Genomic DNA, 19,950 nt, shown 5'->3' with positions numbered 1-19,950 from the left:
GGAGGACAAAATATGAATTTTAATACTGTTATTATTGGTCGGTGTACACACCTATACATATATATCTGCAATAAGCTGATATCATCCAACGTATCTTGGCCTTGGCTCCAGAATAATTACAATGAACACTTTTTATATACTTTTTACAGATATTTTTAAGACTGAACATCTAATCGACACAATGTACCTCATGCAAGAACCACTTGTATGAACAGATTTGTTCTGAAGTGGCAAGTACGAGAGAATGTGACATTCACCAATTTTCTTGTGCTTGAAAATTTTCTCTCATTATTATATTTATATTCCGCTCACCATCGTCATCGCTAGCCAATTTCCTGAGAGGTCGACAATGTTTTTTCATTTATGATTTTGTTGGCCACTTATAGTTGGCTAGTTAGGAAAGTTCAGCTGCCTTTAGGGTCATAGTGCAGGTCACTGTCCAAGTTAACATCCTCTGTTGCACCCAACAGTGCAACATCACCTGCTGTATATGTTAATATTATCTTGTCTACTATCTGTGTGACCGTCAAGCGGTACAGTGTTAGCAACAAATTTAAGCTAGAGAAGTTTAGCATAAAAATACAAAAATCTTCTTGCATGAAGCCTGATATATTTCTCCATAATGTCATTTTAGTGCTGTTATTTCTGTCAGCTCTGTAGTGCATGTCTAAAATAATCATTAGTTGCAGCCCTGGTTTAAACTTCTGCTGCATCAGTCTGAGTGAACTAAAATATAAACCTGATCAGAAACTCGTTCATAACTTTAAACGATGCATCAAGAGTGTGACTGGTCTGCCTCAACCACCTAATGGGCCAATCAGCTCCTTCAACTCAGCGGCGGTGATATGTGTCAGCTGGCTGCTGGCTCCACCACCAGGAACTAAACTCCCTAATAGCCTTTAGAGGAACTTAATCAACGCTTAGCTGCTCGGTCAAAGTTCTAAAGCAAATCCACCTGCAATGAGGCATAGTCAACTGCTGCTGCTGTAGTAGTACTTGGATATTCCACTGCCTGCTCAGAAATCCATTTCCCAAGGGAAAGCGGGGGAAATATTTCACATTTTACACTAAGTATGTCGACTTGTGTGAGAACCCCGATCATAGGCCAAAAATGCTGGACGTGATGTCACTGAGGAACGAGTGTAAGCAAACAGGGTGGTGTTTTTAAAGCTGTGAGCTAAGATCACAACATGTAACCTTCAGTGCATGACACGCAAGCAAATAGACGCCTGCGTTTTCTTTTTTTTAAACTTTTTTTGTATCTGCAGTCTGCACAGACATCCCGTGCGGTGCTCCCGAGAGGCCTTCCACCTCTTCACAAACACACACACACAAACATGCATACCAACACGCTTGTTGTGAGTCCTCACACAACTCATTCCCTCACACACAACAGATACTCATTCTACACACATACTCACTCCTCCTTACACCCGCTTGCCCAAAACTCAAAGCGCATACGAGCACAGGCGCGCGCACGCACACACACACACACGCACACACACACACAAACACACACACACACACACACACACATACACATACACTTTCCCCACAGTGAGGGGCTGAGGGCACACTGGGGGAAGTCAAGCAGCAACGCAGTCCACTTGCCTGTTGCTAGGAAACGCAGGGTAGCCAGCAGAAGCTGAGGTGATATTTTAACCTTCATTTCATTGTCGGTAGGCTTGAAGGCCGAGAAATCCTGCTTCCTTTCCCGATGGGTGATTTTCTTCTTCGTCTTGTTGTCAGCTGAGGAGGGAAAATGAAAGTTGGGCGTAAGACAAAACTTTTTCTGCAACAGGAAAAGGTCAATCCATGACACTGCACAGATACTGAGCTAGTCGTCCCAGGTCATAGGGTGACTAAACTTGAGTTACCCAAAGCTTATTGCTTTTTCCGGAAACATAGCTGTGGCGTCTTTCTCAGAACTAAAGGAGAGCTATAGGGGGCTACACTGTTAGCTTACCACATTCTTAGCATTACTTAAAGCCATATGTATTAGGGCAACAAATAGACTGGCACGTACTCCATGTATGTAGGCCTTATTGATACCGTTAGGGTGTAACAGTACAGTGTGATAGATGGTTTGGTGTGATACATGATGCAAGGTTCACAGTTTGATAGTGATGACTCTTTTAACAAGTTATTATTTATTCATCTCTGCATGTAAAATGTGGAAAAACCTTTCATCATTCTTACTTAAAAAATAGTTTTATGTTATAGATTTTGGTGTATAAAAGAAATTAAAGAATCTCTTAAATGAAAAATATAAAGCTTTTTTTTTTAAAGCAGATCTTTATATACATAGGACTGAAGAGTAAAAACTGTCCTCAAAATGTAGCTGGAATAATGTTCTCCAAACAACTTACTTGGCCACAAACCCCAACAGAAACATTGTCACAAAAACTAATCCTACATTTCTGGAGTAGGATGAGGTCATTCTTTAAATTTCTATCATTGATATCTTTATATAAACGACAGATCAAAGGACTACTAATGTCAAAGCTGTTGTTTAGAGTGACAAACCCACTGTGAATTAGTTTTAGCATCTTTCAGCTTATTGTTTCGGTTTTACAGCCTATAACTTTACTGTTTTGGTTCACTCTCACCACAGTCATTTCCAGCACAAAGCTGTAAAAATCAAACGCATGCTACTTTTCCAACACAGCAAAACATTAAACAAAGCAAAATTAGCAACTAGCTCCAGAAAATCATGGAGCATTTAGCAGCTAAAGAGCCAGATATTTTTCTCTTCCTTTCTGGAGACCAGACCAGAGCTACAATATTAGTGGACCTACATTTGTCAGATGGACACAAATACAATTTCAAATGGATGCTAATGTTGCACCTGTCTTGTCTGCTGAATGTGTAAATGAGCAACGGTTTACTAAAAGGTTTTGGTTGCCTCCAAATGTCCAAAAATTTACTGTAGGTTTAGGCTTGTCAACATTTTCAGGAAGCACTTGATATTTTAGTGTTAATGGATGAAGTTTAAAGCAGTATTAATCTATTTTTTGGCCACTTGAGGGCAGCAGATCGGGCAACATTGACACATATCATACAGTATATTATAAGTTATGGCCTTGTCAGCATTCATTTGCTAAATGTTCCATTATGTTCAATTTTGTTCAGTGGAGTTATCAGAGCTCTTTCTCTGAAAACAGCTTTCTGCTGCTGCTGGAAACAATGTTGATGAAAGCAGAGTTTAAGGGCTGAAAAACCAAAACATTGTCCTGAAAGACTCTCAAATTCTCTGTAGAGCTGAGAGGAACGAAGGTTACAATATTGTAACCCTGGTTCTATAAGCAGAGGTGGAGCCCTCTACTGGACTATATGGTTAATACTCTCCTCTAATCACATGCATGCACATAAGGCAGGGCTTCGCTGTTGCTCCCATCCAGGTAGAGGGCTCCGCCTGTGCTGAACTAGGGTTACAATATCACAGCCTTCGTTCTATCTCCACACGGCGTTCCGGGGCTATCCTGATGACTGACAGCTGCTCTTGTTTCTCTCTCCAGCAGAGGAGGAATGAGATGAAGAAGAGGAAAGGTGTAAAGCAGCCTCCTTGGCCATGGCGCATGAGCAAACATGTCCAGCCCCAAGGGTGGATCATCTTGCCAGAGCAGGCAGTGGGTGTTGTTCTGACTGGCGAAAAGGTCCACCTCTGCTTTCCCAAACCAGTTCCGAACCAGCTGCACCACCGCACACCAAGAGGGCAGCCTCATGACATGAGGTCAGCGCCCTTGTTTTCTGGACCCAGAATGTGGAGGGTTCTCAGAGACAGGAGATGCTCTGAAGCCCACAACAACAGGTTCTCTGCCATCCTCAACAGGGCTGCGGATAAAACAGGAAGTGTTGAAGAACCAAGAGCACCGCTTGAAGTTTGAAGAGGTTGATGTGTCGGTTTTCCCCTGAAGGCCACACACTACCTATCCCAGACAGGTGCCCCTCATGCTGTCAGGGACGCATCTGTGAACATGACTATGTAGGAGGTCACTCGATCCAACAGTGTCCCTGTCAACAGATGCTGTGGGGACCCCCAATAATGCAGGTCTTCCTGTACTGATGGGGGAACGTTCACCATGTGGTGCTTGTGCCTCTTGGGACTTAAGTACAGGCTGACGAACCACCTTTGCAGGCGCAGCATATGCTGGAGCCCCAGTGGAGCTGTTGAACATAGCCCTCGCCAATGTGATACTTCCTCCCACTGACAGCCATTTTGGCGCCACAGACTCTGCCCATGTGCAGGGCTTCTGTGGGGGTCTGCTGACGTTTTCATCCCGGCATGGTTCAGGTGTTGTGGTGCCTCTGTTGAGGTGGTCTGGGAGGTGGTTCATCTCCTCTCTGGCTAGAAGAGGGGGCGAGCGGCAGATGATGGCTCAGCTGTGCCTTCTCCTCTTCCAGCCTCTTAAAGCACTGAGTGACAGTCTGGAAAAGCCTGTCCAGACCTATGGGAGCTCCCAGGAGGACTTCTCTGTCCTCCTAGTAGCTCCTCTACTCTGTAGGGTGGTGAGTCCCAGCCACACGTGACATGAGCCCACTGTGGCAAGCGACATCACACACCCTGCAGCAGTAGCAGCTCCCTGAATCAAGTTATTCATATGGCCGATGGTGCGACCCGGAAATTCAACCTGTTCCACTGTGAGGGGGGGTGTCTAGTGGCATATTAGCTGCAGCGACGCCCAATACTCCCAGGTTGTTAGCTGCTTGGCCAGCTGGAAAATTTTCTCAATGTCTTCCAGCATGTCCCTGTCCTGCACCAGCAGAGGTAGCGGCTTCATGCTCGCTGACCAGCCAGTTGAGTGAGGAATCAGGAGGGCTGCAAGGGCCTCTTCCAGGGGGGGCATACCAGGACAGCCTGTCTCCATGTGGCCCTGCACTCTCAGGAAGGAAATCAGTCCCGCAACTGGTGACTTTGTTTTCAGTGACTCCTTCCAGGATGCTTCGACACACTCCCAAATGTCTGGGAGAAGAGGAGAAACAAAGGCTGATTGAGCCGGATGATCCAGCCATAAAAGCCTTCACGTGGCCAGCTAACCGGTTAGGGGGTAAGTGGGGGCAGTGTGAGCCCTACACGCTCTGCCGCCATGGCCATAACTCCAGGAAATCATATTGAACTGAAGTTGGAGGTGGATTTCTGAAGGTCAGCGACATTGCAGACGCACACGAGAGGTTGTTGTCATTGTCCATTGGCGAAGCCGCTGGGACAGTCTCAGCCAAAACGTCTGGCAGTGGGACACCAGATGAAGCGGGGGACTCATCATTGACGCAGAGATCTATCTCGAGCTCCGGGTCACTCTCGTCACAGTAAGACATCACACAGCCAAAAATGTTGCTGTTGTAGAATCGGAAGAAGTCCTCGGCAGCAAACACAGGGCGGTGGCTGCATCACACCGCTCTCTGCGTGGTCCTGACCGAGGTACTTGAAGCAAAAGAGATGTCCGTTGGTGGCAGAGATGAAGCCAGGGCATGACGGACACACATAATTAGTAGGCGTGTCCTGATTGGCCAGCTATGTACATGCAAATTTCCGTAGGTGATTGCATGCGTGTGATTGGGGGAGAGTATTACCCAAAGAGTCCAGTAGAGGGCAGAACCTGTGTGAGATAGAACTGCAGGTTCACGTGATATTTCTCTGTGGGTTTGTCACTACAAGAGGCATGTTTCATATCACATATGGTAATTGTATCCATCGTTAATATAAAAATATTGATAAGGGCAACTTTAAGTGCGCCCTTTTATTGCCATTATATAGAAATATAAGAAATATAGAAATATAGAAACTAGGGCTTTGTGATATGACCAAAATCTCATATCGTAGTATAGGTCCTTTCATATCCAGATAACGAAACATATCATGTATCACATAATACATTTTCTGTAAATTTAATTAATAAATATTTTCTGGTCCATGCGTCCCCAGCGTGTGCACACGCTGCATGTGTGTGCGCAGGAGCAGCCCTGTCCTCACTGAACCACAGAGAGCAGAGGAGAGTAGTGCGACCATAAATGACAGCAAAACACAGAAGACACTCCCACACTGAGCTGAAATGAAACGACTGCACATAAATTACGTAAATACTGTAACATAAATAAACATAGTCTCTACTGCGTTTTGCTGTCTTTTATGGTCGCGTTAGTTTCTTGTCTCCTCTCCTCTGCTCTCTGTTTCACCACAGGCGGGGCTCAACCCCTTCACACACGGAGCTCAACGGAGCAGAGGAGTGACAGACAGCGGTGGAGAGTTGGAGAGTTGACAACAACTACACTAGTTACGTTGGGCCTACTGTAAGTGCAATAAAAGCTTCACGAGTAAAAAGCAATTCAGAGTTTTAATGTAATCCGCAAAAGATGGACAGACTCCAAATGACAAAAAATATTGCCGTAAAGAGTGTGTTTTGCAACACAACAAAATAAATGATAGAGCATAATATGAAACAATAAACATTTTTCTATTGTCACACGACATATATATCGTCATATCGCACAACCCTAATAGAAACAAAATTAGTTTCTTCCAGAATTCATTACTTATCAGATTTAGTTACTATTGAGATCCATTTTCAGCTCCACAATGCCTTTCATGACATTTTTTTATGTTGAGCATTAACTAGTGCTTATTTGAAAGCCCTTACAATAAATTTATATTTAAATAGTTATGTTGCGTGAATTAAACCTACATTGTGATGCAAGCTGTTGGGCTGCATTTAATATCCGAGTATGACGCCATGGGGTCTTATAGTGTAAAGGTATGAGCTTTGAGAGGAGAACCTACTGTACAAGTCAGTCTCGTCCAGGATCTCTGACTTGATGATTTCCTCAATAACGTCCTCCAGGGTGACAATACCCAGAACCTCGTAGAAAGGGTCTCCCTCACCCTCATTGTTCACCCTCTGAACTATGGCCAGGTGGGATTTTCCTAGCAAAACATACATGCACACACACGGACACACAAAACACACATACACAAACACAGGTTATAAAGTTAGGGTCATATAGTGATAAACAGTGTCAGAGATATAGGTCAGGCAGTGAGCATGGGGGGTAAGAGGGAGCAAACAGGCTGGGACACACATGGCTGTTTTCACTTATTTAGAATCAATTCCACATGTATCACAGATAAATACTATATAAATGATATTTCATGCTGTGAAACATGGAAAAATAACTCCACAAAGAGGATAATATTACTGTAGTATGTATTACAGCAGTGAGACAGTCCCAATCTCACACAGAGCAGGTGACACACAGTAATCTGAAGGAGTGACTGTTCTCTGTATCAATTAGACGACCAGGGATGCAGGACATGGTAGTTCAAGTGTTTAAGTGTTAACAGAGTCAGACAACCAGAGAGACAGACAGTCAAACAATCCTAAATTTCATCATTTCAACCCCCTTAGCCCTCCCTCCCTCCACATCTGTGTTCCCAGGACCCTCCTGTGCGCTGTACCATCTGAAAAAAACAAACTGCCGTGTATGCAGAGAATACTGTCAGGCAAAACGCTAAACAAATTCTTTGCCTTTTCTCAGCTTGTGATCATTTAAAAGGAATTTTCCAGAGGCCCAGGCTAATATTAGCCCCTGCAAAATGAAGTTTCCATTCCGCCCCGGCGATATTCTCACCAAGCAAAGGAACAGACCGGGCGAAGCCTCCGCTGTGTGATCAGATTGTCTCGGAATGGGTCGTTTGCATGCAGATACACCTGGGTGTAAATAATGGAGGACGTCAGTGTGTTTGTGTGTGCGTGTGCATGCACATGTGTGAGAGTGCTCGAGCGCACGGGCGCACGATCGTGTGTGTGTGTTTATTTTAGGAGAACACAGGTACATCACTGACTCAGTGCTCAGATGCAATTTCAGCTAATGCGAGCCGCTTTGGTGCAGGCGAGCACAGACCGCGCTGATCACCAAGAGTGTTTTATTGCACTGCAGCTCACTGCTTCCTCACAACGCCATGACAACACACGGATGTGCAGTGTGCAGAACCTGAGAGTCTGAACATGAGACGGTTGCGGGTATTAGATGCAGAATTGATGCTTTGAAGAAAAACACTCATGTTAAAAGGTTGGTAGAGTAAGATCCCTTAAGAGAGGTATTAATAATGTAAATATATGAAATCCACTGATATGAGGAGGCTTTTTAGCAAAAAAAAACAACAAAAAAACCAAAAAGCAAGCAAAAGTCTTGTTTTCTAGGTGTCAAAGAAGAGGAGTCATCCTATTTCCATCAAGATGTCAATGACATCTTAAGCATGTTTCTTTATCACTGAGGGTTGGGTTTAACTAGGACAAACATGGATGGAGCCTCGGTGGGTTAAAGTAATCAGGCCTCAGAAGTCCTTGAGCAAGCAATTACTCTAAACTGCTCAGGGAGGGAATCGCAAATGGAATGGCCAGCACAGCACAGCAAAGCCCAGCGAAACAGATCAATGCCTGCTCCCCTCACTTTAACAGCATCCACTCCGCTCACGTAAAGATTTATAAACGAAGCTTATGAATTTAGGTTTCTAGGCAAAGAATGTCAACCTTAATGTCACTTTAAGCTTAAAAATGTGAACCATATGGAACTGCTGTAGAAAATATGGCAGTGGGGTGGGATAATTTTATCTGTTTTCAGCACAATTCAACTAGATTTTTCTTGTATCAAGTGACATTAAAGTTTGCCTCATTTGCTTTTTGTTAAGTGACGAAAGACCCAAACACTTTTTTTTTAGTTTATGATCTGACGTACTTGTCTATAAGACTTTCCAAAGAACAAGAACTTTGTAGTAAGTGTTACATTTCTTGTAAGACATTTTCTGAGAAGCAAGAATTGACAAACTTAAAGCCTCACTGTGCAGAGTTTGACATTGGAAACCTTTTTTCAGATTAATTTGCTGAAGGAAGAAAGTTGTATCCATGATCATGATTTGTGATCACAACTGATTTAGAGCCAATCCTGGTCCAATATACAACTTACACAAATATGATGTGGAAACTTCAAACCTCCAATGCACACACTCTGAGAATGGACTTCTCAGTGAAAAAGGAGACATCTTGTGTCCAGAAGTTAAACTTTTGAAATGAAAAATGTTTTCATATTAATAGATTCTGGATTTATTAATGACGAGGAAGGAGAGGATCTAATTTTAAGTTGGTTTTTTTTAAAGAAAGAGTATTTTTATGTCTTAAAATATCTCTGGAGAGGATCTTTACTAAGGTCCACTTACTTTTTTTCCAGAGCTTCAACCATTTCAGTACTAACTGCACTATTTACCAGTTATGAACCTCCCCCCACATATACAACCACCTATTATCACATGACCAAAGTCTCAAACCTACCATAGGTCTCGTGATGACAATTGAGCAAACTCCATCCACTGAAGAAGGCCGTGAGATGTGGTTAAAAGCTCTGGAAAATTACGTCCCAGATAAATACAAAATTATACACTTTTTTACACTCCCTGCAGAAAGGATAAAATAACTGAACACTAAACATAGCGTCGACTCAACACCTGTCCGACACAGTCTCAATGAAAGCTCAGCACTGTAATGATTCATGTATGTATTGCAGGGCTGCTGCATCGGATTGCAGTATATTGTATAGGTGTTCCTATTATTGTGTCCACCCCGTGTATATGGGAATGACAGGTTGGGTTTTATGAGATGAAGAGGGACAAGCAATCGGAGTGTGTGTCCTTGTGTGTACCTTCCTGTCACACAATGATGCCTGATCTTTGACCTTCGTGTAAGCCGACTGATAAGAGGTGGAGGACATCGCTGAGATCACACACAATCTGTTCTGCTCTTCAAACAGCCATGTGAACACACACTCACACTAAACTCACAAATGTAACAGCTCAAGCTGTTTGACAAATAAAACTAATCCCATCAGGATGTTTGTCCACATCAAGAACACTTTCCATCACCTTCTTTACTTGAGGTTAACTATTAGAGATGACCCGTTGTAAGAGCTTTAACTGAAGCTGCATAGGTCACAAGTTTAAAAAAAAAAAAAAGTCACACACACAAGAAAAAACTGAATGGGAAGCTATTCAGTAGACATGACAGAGAAAAGCATGTTTATGCAAGTTTAATAGTGTTTATTCTAGAGTCTGTCCCATGGGCTGCAATGTAAGGAGATAGAAATTTTACAAATTCCATGGAGCAGACAGCAAAGGGAAAATCATAATTGAAAAATCAAAGTTCCCCTTATACTATTCTGTGTATTTTCCATTGAAATCATTAGGCTTTATATTTAACTAGGGGCATGTTTTAATCAAAATATTCATCAGGGGATAGCAATGTCAGTCGGTTGGTGGACCACTTTGTGGATTCCAGATAAATGGATGGATTGCCATTAGATTTTATACAGACATTCATGGTGCCCAGAGGATGAAGACTACTGGCTTTGTTGATCCACCAACAAGTTCAGATGTATCACCTTTCCTGTGAAATATATTTACATTTTCTACAAGACTGGTGCAGACATTCATGGCTGCCAGACAATTAATCCTCATTACTACCAAGAGGTTCACATTTTTGGTTTGGAGTGAAATGTTCCAACAACTATTGGATAGATTTCTGTGAGAGACATTCATGGTTACCAGAGGATTAATTCTAATGACTTCCCCTGACTTTTCCTCTAGTGCCATCATGAGGTTGGCATTTTTAGTTCGGAGCAAGATTTCTTGACAACTATTGGATGGATTGCAAGACTGAGAGCCAGTAGGCGGCATCCTCTAGGGACCATGAATGTCTGTACAACATTTCAACCCAGCCAACAGTTGCTAAGATATTTGAATTTAGACCAAAGCGGTGAACCGGCTGGCATTGCCATCCCTAGAGCCCTTCTGCTAGTATGGCAAAACACATGCAGACAGACAGACAGATACATATACAATTTCCATTTTCTAATTTATTTTTCCATTTCACTTTTCCCCACAGTATATTTATTTATATAGAATATTATTTATTTTAGGATGTTTATGATGGTGGCTAATAGTAGCTGACTCCTCTGGAAACAGGAGCATAAGACCATAGCATAAATCTAAATATTATTTTTCCTAGTGAGAAGTTAACATTACTAGAGTGAGAAATTATACAGTAAAACTGCATTTTTTTTTGTCAAATTTACCTATGGATGAATAGATGGGTATATAGATTTACAAGGCAGGTTGATCAGCTGATCATTATGTGTACAACAACCATAATTGCAAGTGAGAATATTTTATGTAAATTAGGATCTAAAAGTTGCATGTTTACCAATCCTGTACCCATGAAAACTCCCTTTACCTTTAGTCTCCTCTGGTGTTGTTGTCTTAAGTCTATTTCCGTCTCTCTCAATGTTACACACACATACACACACACAAACACACACACATGCACACACTTGCACAGTAGCTCCACTCCAAATCGTTTTGTCTCACTGTCCCACAAGATGACTACATACTTTCCAGTTTCCCACAAAGACAAAATACCACACAAGCGACAGAAAAAAATGCAGCTTCTGTCCTCTATAAATATATTATGAGACAATGACAGCCTGTTTATTCATAGCTCCTTAGCTGCTGTTATGGCAGTGGGTTTTGTGAGGGGGGGGACTGGAGGTAGAGTAGGGAGGCTGACCCTCTGGACCTTCTGGAGCCTGGAACTTGGCAGCGGGCCTCGGGGAGAGCGTGTCCTTGTGAAGACCAGTCGTCTGGGGTCCTATAAGCCACCACTGCTGCCTGACATCTGGGGCTGTCTAGCTGGGCTGAGGCTGAATGCATGCTGGGTAGTCCAGCACACAGGCACACTGCACACATCAGGGTCAGGGGTCAACTCACTTTCAATTTCATCCATTAAGGAAGCATGTTTTCTCTGGTCAAAAGCTGAAAAGTTTTAGTCATTAAAAGGCTCTCACTTATGATTTCTAAAACAATTTTGAGAAGATGTCTAAGGAAGTGCTTCATCTCATGGAGGAGACAGTCAGGGACCACAATACATTTGTTCGTTTGTGTGCATTAAAACACTGGCTGTGAAATGATGAAGATACACTGCAACAAATCTACTGCATGGGGCTGTAGCCAGGAGGTCGAGGTCAAACAAATCTACCAGTCTCACAGATAATTTTGAAAAGGCCTTTCTTTTTGTTTGTTTTTTATTCATTACAAAATGTATGTCCATGAGTTTCGTAAGAGCTTTCTTGCTTAACTTAAATTTGTTGAACGTTGCATTTATTAATTTAGTATTTCTTCATTTTTCTCGGTTTACAAATATTCATATTAAAAAGTGCCAAGTTAACAAAGAGTAGTTACTAGAGCCAAGCTGGCAGCTGCACTCAAAGCCCAGTGGTGCTTTGAACTGAATGCTAACATCAGCATGCTAACATGCGCATAATGACAAAGCTAACATAATGATGTTAAGCAGGTATAATGATGAACATGTTCATCAACTTAGTTTAGCGTGTTAGCATGCTACCATTTACTAATTAGCACTAAACACAAAGTACAGCTGAGGCTGATGGGACTGTCATTTGTTTTGCAGGTTTATGGTCATAAACCACAATTTTGGACAAATTGAAATGTTAAGCTGATAGACAATGTGTGTACCAAATTTCAAGGCAATCCATCCAATAGTTGTGGAGACATTTCATTAAATACTACAATTATCAACCACATGGTGGCACTACAGGAAAGGTCATAGGATCACTAATGCCATAAGGCTTCATCTTCTTGGGACTATGAATGTGGTGGACCGACCGACAACACTGCCATCTCTAAAGCTAAGCCTTTAAATATCCCACCATGAGTAACTTTAAATTATAAAATGTGAACAACACAACAGGTTCCCAAAGTCCGAGAAAAAAACACAGAGGCTATGATCTCTGTGAAGACATCCACGCTCCGAAGATACAGGTTGACTCAGATTTAATATATGGAACACTATTGTTGCAGAAGAAATGAAGAACAGGGGATCAAAAATACTTCAGAGTATAAAACAATATAACGACCTTTAATGACCAGTGTATCAAAGTGTCTGTCATCACAGTAATGAATACTGTGGAAAATACTCAACTGAGGATCCACCAAACAGTAATATCTTTAATATCTTTTCCTCATTTTACCCTGATGTTTGACAAAGGTGCAAATTAAAACACTCCAACTATAGCTACACCGGGCCAAACAAAAGATCATCAATCTATCTATCCATCCATACCCCAAAGCCAAGCCTGAGAACCTCCACCCAGGCCTTCAGAGACTAAGCCGTGTGCTCTTTTCCACCATTCCCAGTGTATTTATGGAATGCAGCTTTGTCATATTTTTCCATAGCGCAATTTTCCCCTATAAATAGGCACGTAAGGCTTGGAGAGTTGGGGTGGGAGTATGAGGGGTCAGTATCTGTTGTGGACACTCATCATTGCCCCCCTCCCTATCTTGCTCTCCCCCTATTTTTCCAAATATTTGAGCACTGACAAATATAGTGGTTGATGGGTTAGGGTGATGGGAACCCGTTGGATAGTCTTTCTTCTAAATCTACCTCCGGTGAAAAAACAGAGAAGAGTTTCCAGCCATTATGACCCATTTTTCCATTGACATGGACAACAATGTTAGCCTGATGCTGGTAACATGTTGACTATTTAGAGCCTCCTCATTTACAAACATTTAGACTGAAACTACATCTGATAAAGTAATATGATTCTGTGTCATGACCTGTATTATCTGGAGACATAAGTGGAATGTGTATTTGTCGGTATGTTTGTGTGTACAAGTGTCTTTCTTTCTTATTTCCCCCAAGTATAATAGAAACAAGAGTCAACAGCCATCCTGTGAGGCTGTATTTAACACCAGTGTTGTTTTTAGCTAAATGCTAACTTCAGTATGCTAACATGCTTACAATGACAACGCAAACTTCCTGTTGTTAAGCGGGTATAATGTTAACCACGCTCATCACCTTAGTTTAGCGTGATATCATGCCAGTAAGTGTTAAGACAAAGCACAGCTGAGGCTGATGGGAATGTCATTGGTTTTGTAGGTATTTGGTCAGTATGAAAAATTAAAATATTGACCATATAATGGCACTAGATGAAAAAGCAAGGGATTCAAATTCATCTTGGGGGGCGGTTCACTACTATGAACCTCACGGTAGTGCTTGGAAAAGTCAGGGAATTACTAACACCACTAGGCTTCATCCTCTAAGGAATAATGTGTTAGCACTAAACACAAAGTATAGTTGAGTCCAAAGTATTAAACAAATTAAACTTGACCTGATGATGGTGTTAGATGAAAAGTGATGAGTGAAAGTCTGAAAGTGAAAAGTCAGTAGGATTCATCCTCTGGGGACCGTGAATGTCTGCACAAATGTTCATGGAAAAAACAAATAAATGAAATGAATGATAATGAATGAGAGATCACATTTATCTTATGTATAGTTATTTAAACAGGAAGTACAACTGTGGCTCTAATGGGAGCTGTGGAAATTCGTAGGAAATCCTGTGAGTGATGTCATTCAAATAATTTGACCACACAAGGGAATCTTTGGTTCCTCCTCAGTGATTTGTAACACTACACATCTGTCAATATCACTTATGGTGTGCACAAAATAGTTGACTGTAGAGACTGCAAGTTCAAAAAGAAAAGCTCAGACTAGTAAACAGTTGTTCAAATGGAAATTTTATATGGAAATTTTAGAAAGCATTTTGTAAACACAGTGTGGGTTGAATGTCCACATGAACAGACATAAACACATGCTTTCCTTTTTTGTTTTGTACCAGACAGGAAATTAAATCCAACCAATCAGCTTTTTTGATGTGGCATATTATGATTTGTGAAATGTGCTCTGATTTGGATGTCTGCTCTACAAGCCTGTGAAACTTACTCATAACAGCCGTCTCTGCTTAGATCTGCATAGACATTTAAGAGTCTCATTATGTTCCTTCAAGACCCATGTGAAGAACAAATCTTTGACAAGAACACTTTGGGAGTAGTTCTACATTAATTGTAGCTTATAAGCAATATTATTCTGATAGCACTAGAGGAAAGAAATGGTGGATCTGGTCCAACACTGAGTAACACAATGTGCAGAGCTGCAAGTTACAGAAGTACTTTTCCTCATTTCTCCTTGCAGATGCTTTCATACAGGACACAAAGGGTCACTGAATCGTTTGAAGAGCATGAAAATGATGTGAATGGTATACTATATTTGAACACCAACAGGTGATTTTGGAACAATGCGAGACGGCCTTCTTCACCACCATCATTAAGACACCAAATTAGAAAATATCCTTTGGAAGAATAGCGGTAATCCCTCCAGTAGAGTTTATAGATGTGGAGACTCTATGGAGCATTGAAGCTGTTCTGGAGGCTCGTGATTGCCGAACGCTTTACTAAGACACTTTATGATGGTTTGTCTTGGAATTTGTCACTTGTCTGTAGAACAGGTAGAGCTTCACAGTCCCAGTGATGCTTTGACAGAGATGGACACTAGCTTTAAGTCTTTACCATGTGCAATCAGATCTGTGTGAAGTACAAAGGCTAAAGGATATTATTAGCCTGAAAGAGCCTGTTTGTAACTATGAACATGTATAACGTCTTTTAAAATCTTTGGTGGATTGATAGATACTGCATACCTGAGACACTGCGACAACAAACCATCACCATGTTCATTTTCAGGCATTAGTAGTGTATCACTGATAATGACTGACCACCCTTACCAGCCAACACTTCATGTTACATAGTCAGTTTTCTGCAGTGCTTCATGGCACAAGGGCAGATTTCTTTATGGCACAAAAACGCCCTCTTACTGTTAAGAATATTGTTAACTTAATGAGACACAAAATACATGTGCATGTAGTGAGATATTGAACCCAGAGAGTCACCCAAAGGCTTCACCCAATGGGCCAATGTTGCAGTCACAGAAATTATATTGCATCTTGTTTCTGTGTGCTAGAAGGAGACACCAGGCTCCTGCCTATTCGCTTGTTCTTACTTTGTTCAAAACTTTATTTTAACTCTGGGTACGATAACACCTCAATTGCAAGATAAAGCTGAGCATGTCTGACGCCAACCCGGTTTGCTGTTGGCGCTCAATCACTGATGCTTTGGTCCTTTTGCCTCACTTGTTTAGGGTCAAACAATACAGTTAGCATGATATGGACTAATCAGGGTAACACAGAGAAGTTAAGTCTGCTCACAGCTCCTAACCGACATTAAGGGGCCTTGGTCACAAGATCACTCTGCTGCTACTAGCCAGTGGTGTTTCACTACACACACACACACATACAGTACAGCCACATACACGCACACACACGCACACTGCTGGAATGACATTGTTGTTCATTCAGAGAAGCAGCTTGCTGTCGTAGCTGGTTGCGTTTGTTGTTGAAAGGTCCCCTGGGTGGAGATTCCTTTGGGCCTCAGTCATAAGGAGAGGCATCAATGGGAAACCAGTGGGGATAAATGAATGGGCCTGTGGTCAGGTGCTGCTCTGTTATGCGAGTGTTGCAACTGCTGAATGGTGAGCACATCACACAACAATGACAAAAACTGGGAGTGTTTTAAAGAAGCAAAACTCATTTAAGTTAAAACTTGGAATATTTCGTATGTTCTCATAAACAACTGCAACTAGTTTCACAGTTATTAAATCAAGACTTGATGAAATTACTTGTGAGTAAATACTCTACTGCTGGTAATAAATGTGATTATCATGTTTCAACACTATTCTCATATTGATTTCTACTTCCTTCATTTGGTCCAGTTTAGCAATAAAAGATTGGCTGGTTGTACATTTGACATTAGTTAAATATACAGCTGACATGGTTTATATGATTTATGACTGAAAATATGGACGTAGCCACTGTGACGTCAACCATTGGTTTCTGAAGAGTGGTTTTGAAGTGGGCGGCTCCGGCCATCGCTATCTTGGCAGCGTCTGACTCCACCTAACTCCCGGCTAATCGAAAATGGGCAAAGAGGTGGAGCAGAGGCGGGCTGAATGAAGCCTAGTTGCTAAAACAAGCCACCAAGCGACTAGAGATCTGTCAGTCAAAGCAGCCACGTCCTTAATTATACATAACTTTACAGCTTAATAAAATTTAAACAGGTGAGTTATAAAAAAATTCAACCTCCATACAGTTGTCATGAACAGGGAAATTAGCTATAGAGACCAAAACTGTTTGTTTTTTTTTGTACCAGGCTGTAAACATGTTTATTTCTGCTGTAAAGTTGCTCATTGTAACATGGGGGTCTATGGGGATTGACTCAATTTTGGAGCCAGCCTCAAGTGGCCATTGGAAACATTCTTTTTCAGCCCCGAGGTTGCAGCTTGGTTTAAAGCTGTGTGATCATTTGGCACAATAGCGACACCCAGATAGGAGGTCAGAATGCAGAAACTGCACTCTGGTGCACTTTCAATAAAGTGTTTACTATTTAGTGCCTGCATATCACTTTGGATGAAGTAACACACAGGAAATGGTACTAAAATTATTTTATTATTTCTTTCATTATATTAAAAAAAACACTGCAAAGATGAGTGTTGTCTACAGCCGTTCATCACCCTAACAAACTGTGCTTCACTTTTCTCAACTGTCAATCAGATAAAACCTGGCATCAGTGATTAAACACAGGCTGAACCTTCCCTGAAACAGAACTGACTAAATCATTGGACTATAGCAAAGTAATTTCAGTGCTGATGAGTGATCATCAAAAGTAAGCTATCTATATTCTCTGTCCCCACAGTGTTACTTATTATAGTTTATTCAGCAAATATTTATAAAGACAAAGACTTATAATCTGTTTCAGTTTGCTCGTGTTGGTGCTTGAAACATTGCCTAATTAAAGTCCTGTCATTTAACAGGTATGGTAATAGCTGCCTAGTTTTTGCCAAAACACTGCAGGAACAGTCTTGGAGATTTTCTCTGCGTCCACCCACAAGATGATTCCTGGCTTCACTACTGTTTTTTTACCAGTGCACTATCCAGAACGCTATAGATCAAAATACTGAATATATTCTGTAGGGTGATAAGTTAAAGGGACACTGTATGTATGTATAACATTTTGGGAAATATGTTTATTTGCTTCGCTACTGAGAGTGAGAAGTGAAGATTGACACCACACTTACTGCATGTCTACATATAAAGTACAGAGCAGGTGTCAGGGTGTGTTTAGCCTAGCTTAGCTTAAAAACAAGAGGCACAAAGTGAAAAAAAAAGCCTACAAACACCTCTAAAACTCACAGATTGGCAATTTGCATCTCGCCTGATTAACCAGTTCATAAACAGAAATGTAAAAATGTAAAAACAGCAACTGGTGTTTTAGGGGAAGCTATGAGGGACAGTTATTTCTTGGCAAACAACAGTTGCAGTAACAAACCAAACTGAAACTCGTGCTCACAACCATAATCTGCACCAGAGCCAGAGACGCTGTTTCTTTGAGCTAAATGCTTTGTTACATCTTTTAGAAGTGAACTACATCAGTGGTAAATGTTACACATATGACATGTTTAAAGTTAAGTTGAACTGTAACAGGGTTTAGCTTACTTGCTAATGTATTGGAAGGAGTGCAGTAAGCCATTTTTCTAACTGGTTTAAGTCACTTTATGTTGTGACTGAATTACCTGCTTGGAACAATAAACTTTAGGAGTGAACGTCACAACAAAACCAACCAATAACATGTCACAAAGCACCCTCACTACTGCAACTGAACTATTGGACACACTCTTCGCTTGTGACACAGAAAGAGCAAGCTAATTAAACACCTGAAAACACACGTTTTTGGCACAGAGTTCTTGGAGCTTTAAAACTCATAATTAATACCTTAATAAAAACAATTAGCCAGGGCAAAATCCTTAAAGCTAGAATGAGCTAAGTACTCAATAAAAAAAGCTCCCGTGCTTTGTGCAATAAGCTTTGAGAATGTGGGTTGTTGGGGAAAACATTAAACCTGCAAGAACGGCCTGCATCCTACGTTGTTTTATTACATTACCCATGACATCCAAATAGACAAATAAAAGTGTTAACATCTGTAATTATTGACTTCTTATTAACTTCTTATTAACGCACCTATATAAACCCTCAGGATATGAATAATATGATCATACTTCTTTTTTCAGATCAATTTATACTGCCAGTTAAAAGCTTTTCAATACTTTATAATTAGGCAACCTTCTAATCCAATCTATGAAATGCTATTCTGGTTAAATCTCATGCTCTTCCAGTTTAAATAATGACTTAGTTAAGACCTTTAATAACTGAAGCTTTGAGTCATAGTAGTGATAACATTTTTAACCAAGTATCAATCAAATAAAATGATAAATGATGCAGAAGAGCTATTAAATTGCATCTTATTGTGATTAATATAATAATGATTATTACACAAATGTCCATTTGTTCATCATTTACACAAACTTGAGGTTGTGTAAATTAAAATTCTGCAACTGTGACTTCCAGATTGTGCAACACAATTAAAACGATGACTCAACACTGCTTCGCTCAACCGTCTCTACTGATTACTAATTGACTATTACTCATATAAAATCATCAAATCACACCTTGCTCTTCAAACTTGTTATAATTCTTATCCCCAAAGGGAAAATCCACCGAAAAATACAGTTTATGCTGCTATCCCAAAGACACTGAACAGTGATTTAAAGTCAGTATCTGCAAACACTGACATCTGTCTTCTTAAGAGAGAAATCAGGAAATAAACTAAATAACTGACTGATTATTAGGATTACATTTACATTACAGGTGCTAAATTCTCAATTATTCAATTCTGATTGTTTTAATTCATTCAGTGATTAAAATTACTTTTAGTCTGGCTAGTTATCCTTTGAGTGTCGTCTTAAATCTGCTTGCAAGAGTGTGATTCCTGTGTTCACACTCAAAAACATCCTCTAGTGAAATCACCATCTGCAATGGTTAGAAACAGGACAGGAATAATAATTCAAGCTGGAGGATCAGCTGCGGATGGGGTACAGGCTCGGAGCCTGGATC

At 41.0% G+C, this 19,950-nt stretch overlaps 1 protein-coding gene across 3 annotated transcripts in view; it reads right to left on the bottom strand.

Moving 5' to 3' along the window:
• Positions 1-19,950, bottom strand: part of cnnm2b (cyclin and CBS domain divalent metal cation transport mediator 2b) — a 43,168-nt gene that overhangs the window by 9,975 nt on the left and 13,243 nt on the right. For 2 of the 3 annotated variants that reach the window (XM_067583890.1, XM_067583891.1), the window contains exons 2-3: positions 6,776-6,919; positions 1,612-1,749 (exon numbers count right to left, since the gene is read on the bottom strand). In XM_067583890.1, coding sequence (XP_067439991.1) covers positions 1,612-1,749; positions 6,776-6,919 — 282 coding nt within the window. Of the gene's footprint in view, positions 1-1,611; positions 1,750-6,775; positions 6,920-9,579; positions 11,776-19,950 lie in introns of those variants that run through there. The other variant, XM_067583892.1, reaches the window with a different exon arrangement.

Source organism: Thunnus thynnus, chromosome 3 (assembly GCF_963924715.1).
Source record: "Thunnus thynnus chromosome 3, fThuThy2.1, whole genome shotgun sequence".
Lineage (NCBI taxonomy): Eukaryota > Metazoa > Chordata > Actinopteri > Scombriformes > Scombridae > Thunnus > Thunnus thynnus.
Note: the sequence above shows the minus strand (reverse complement) of the source record. Positions and strands in the feature narration are given on the sequence as shown.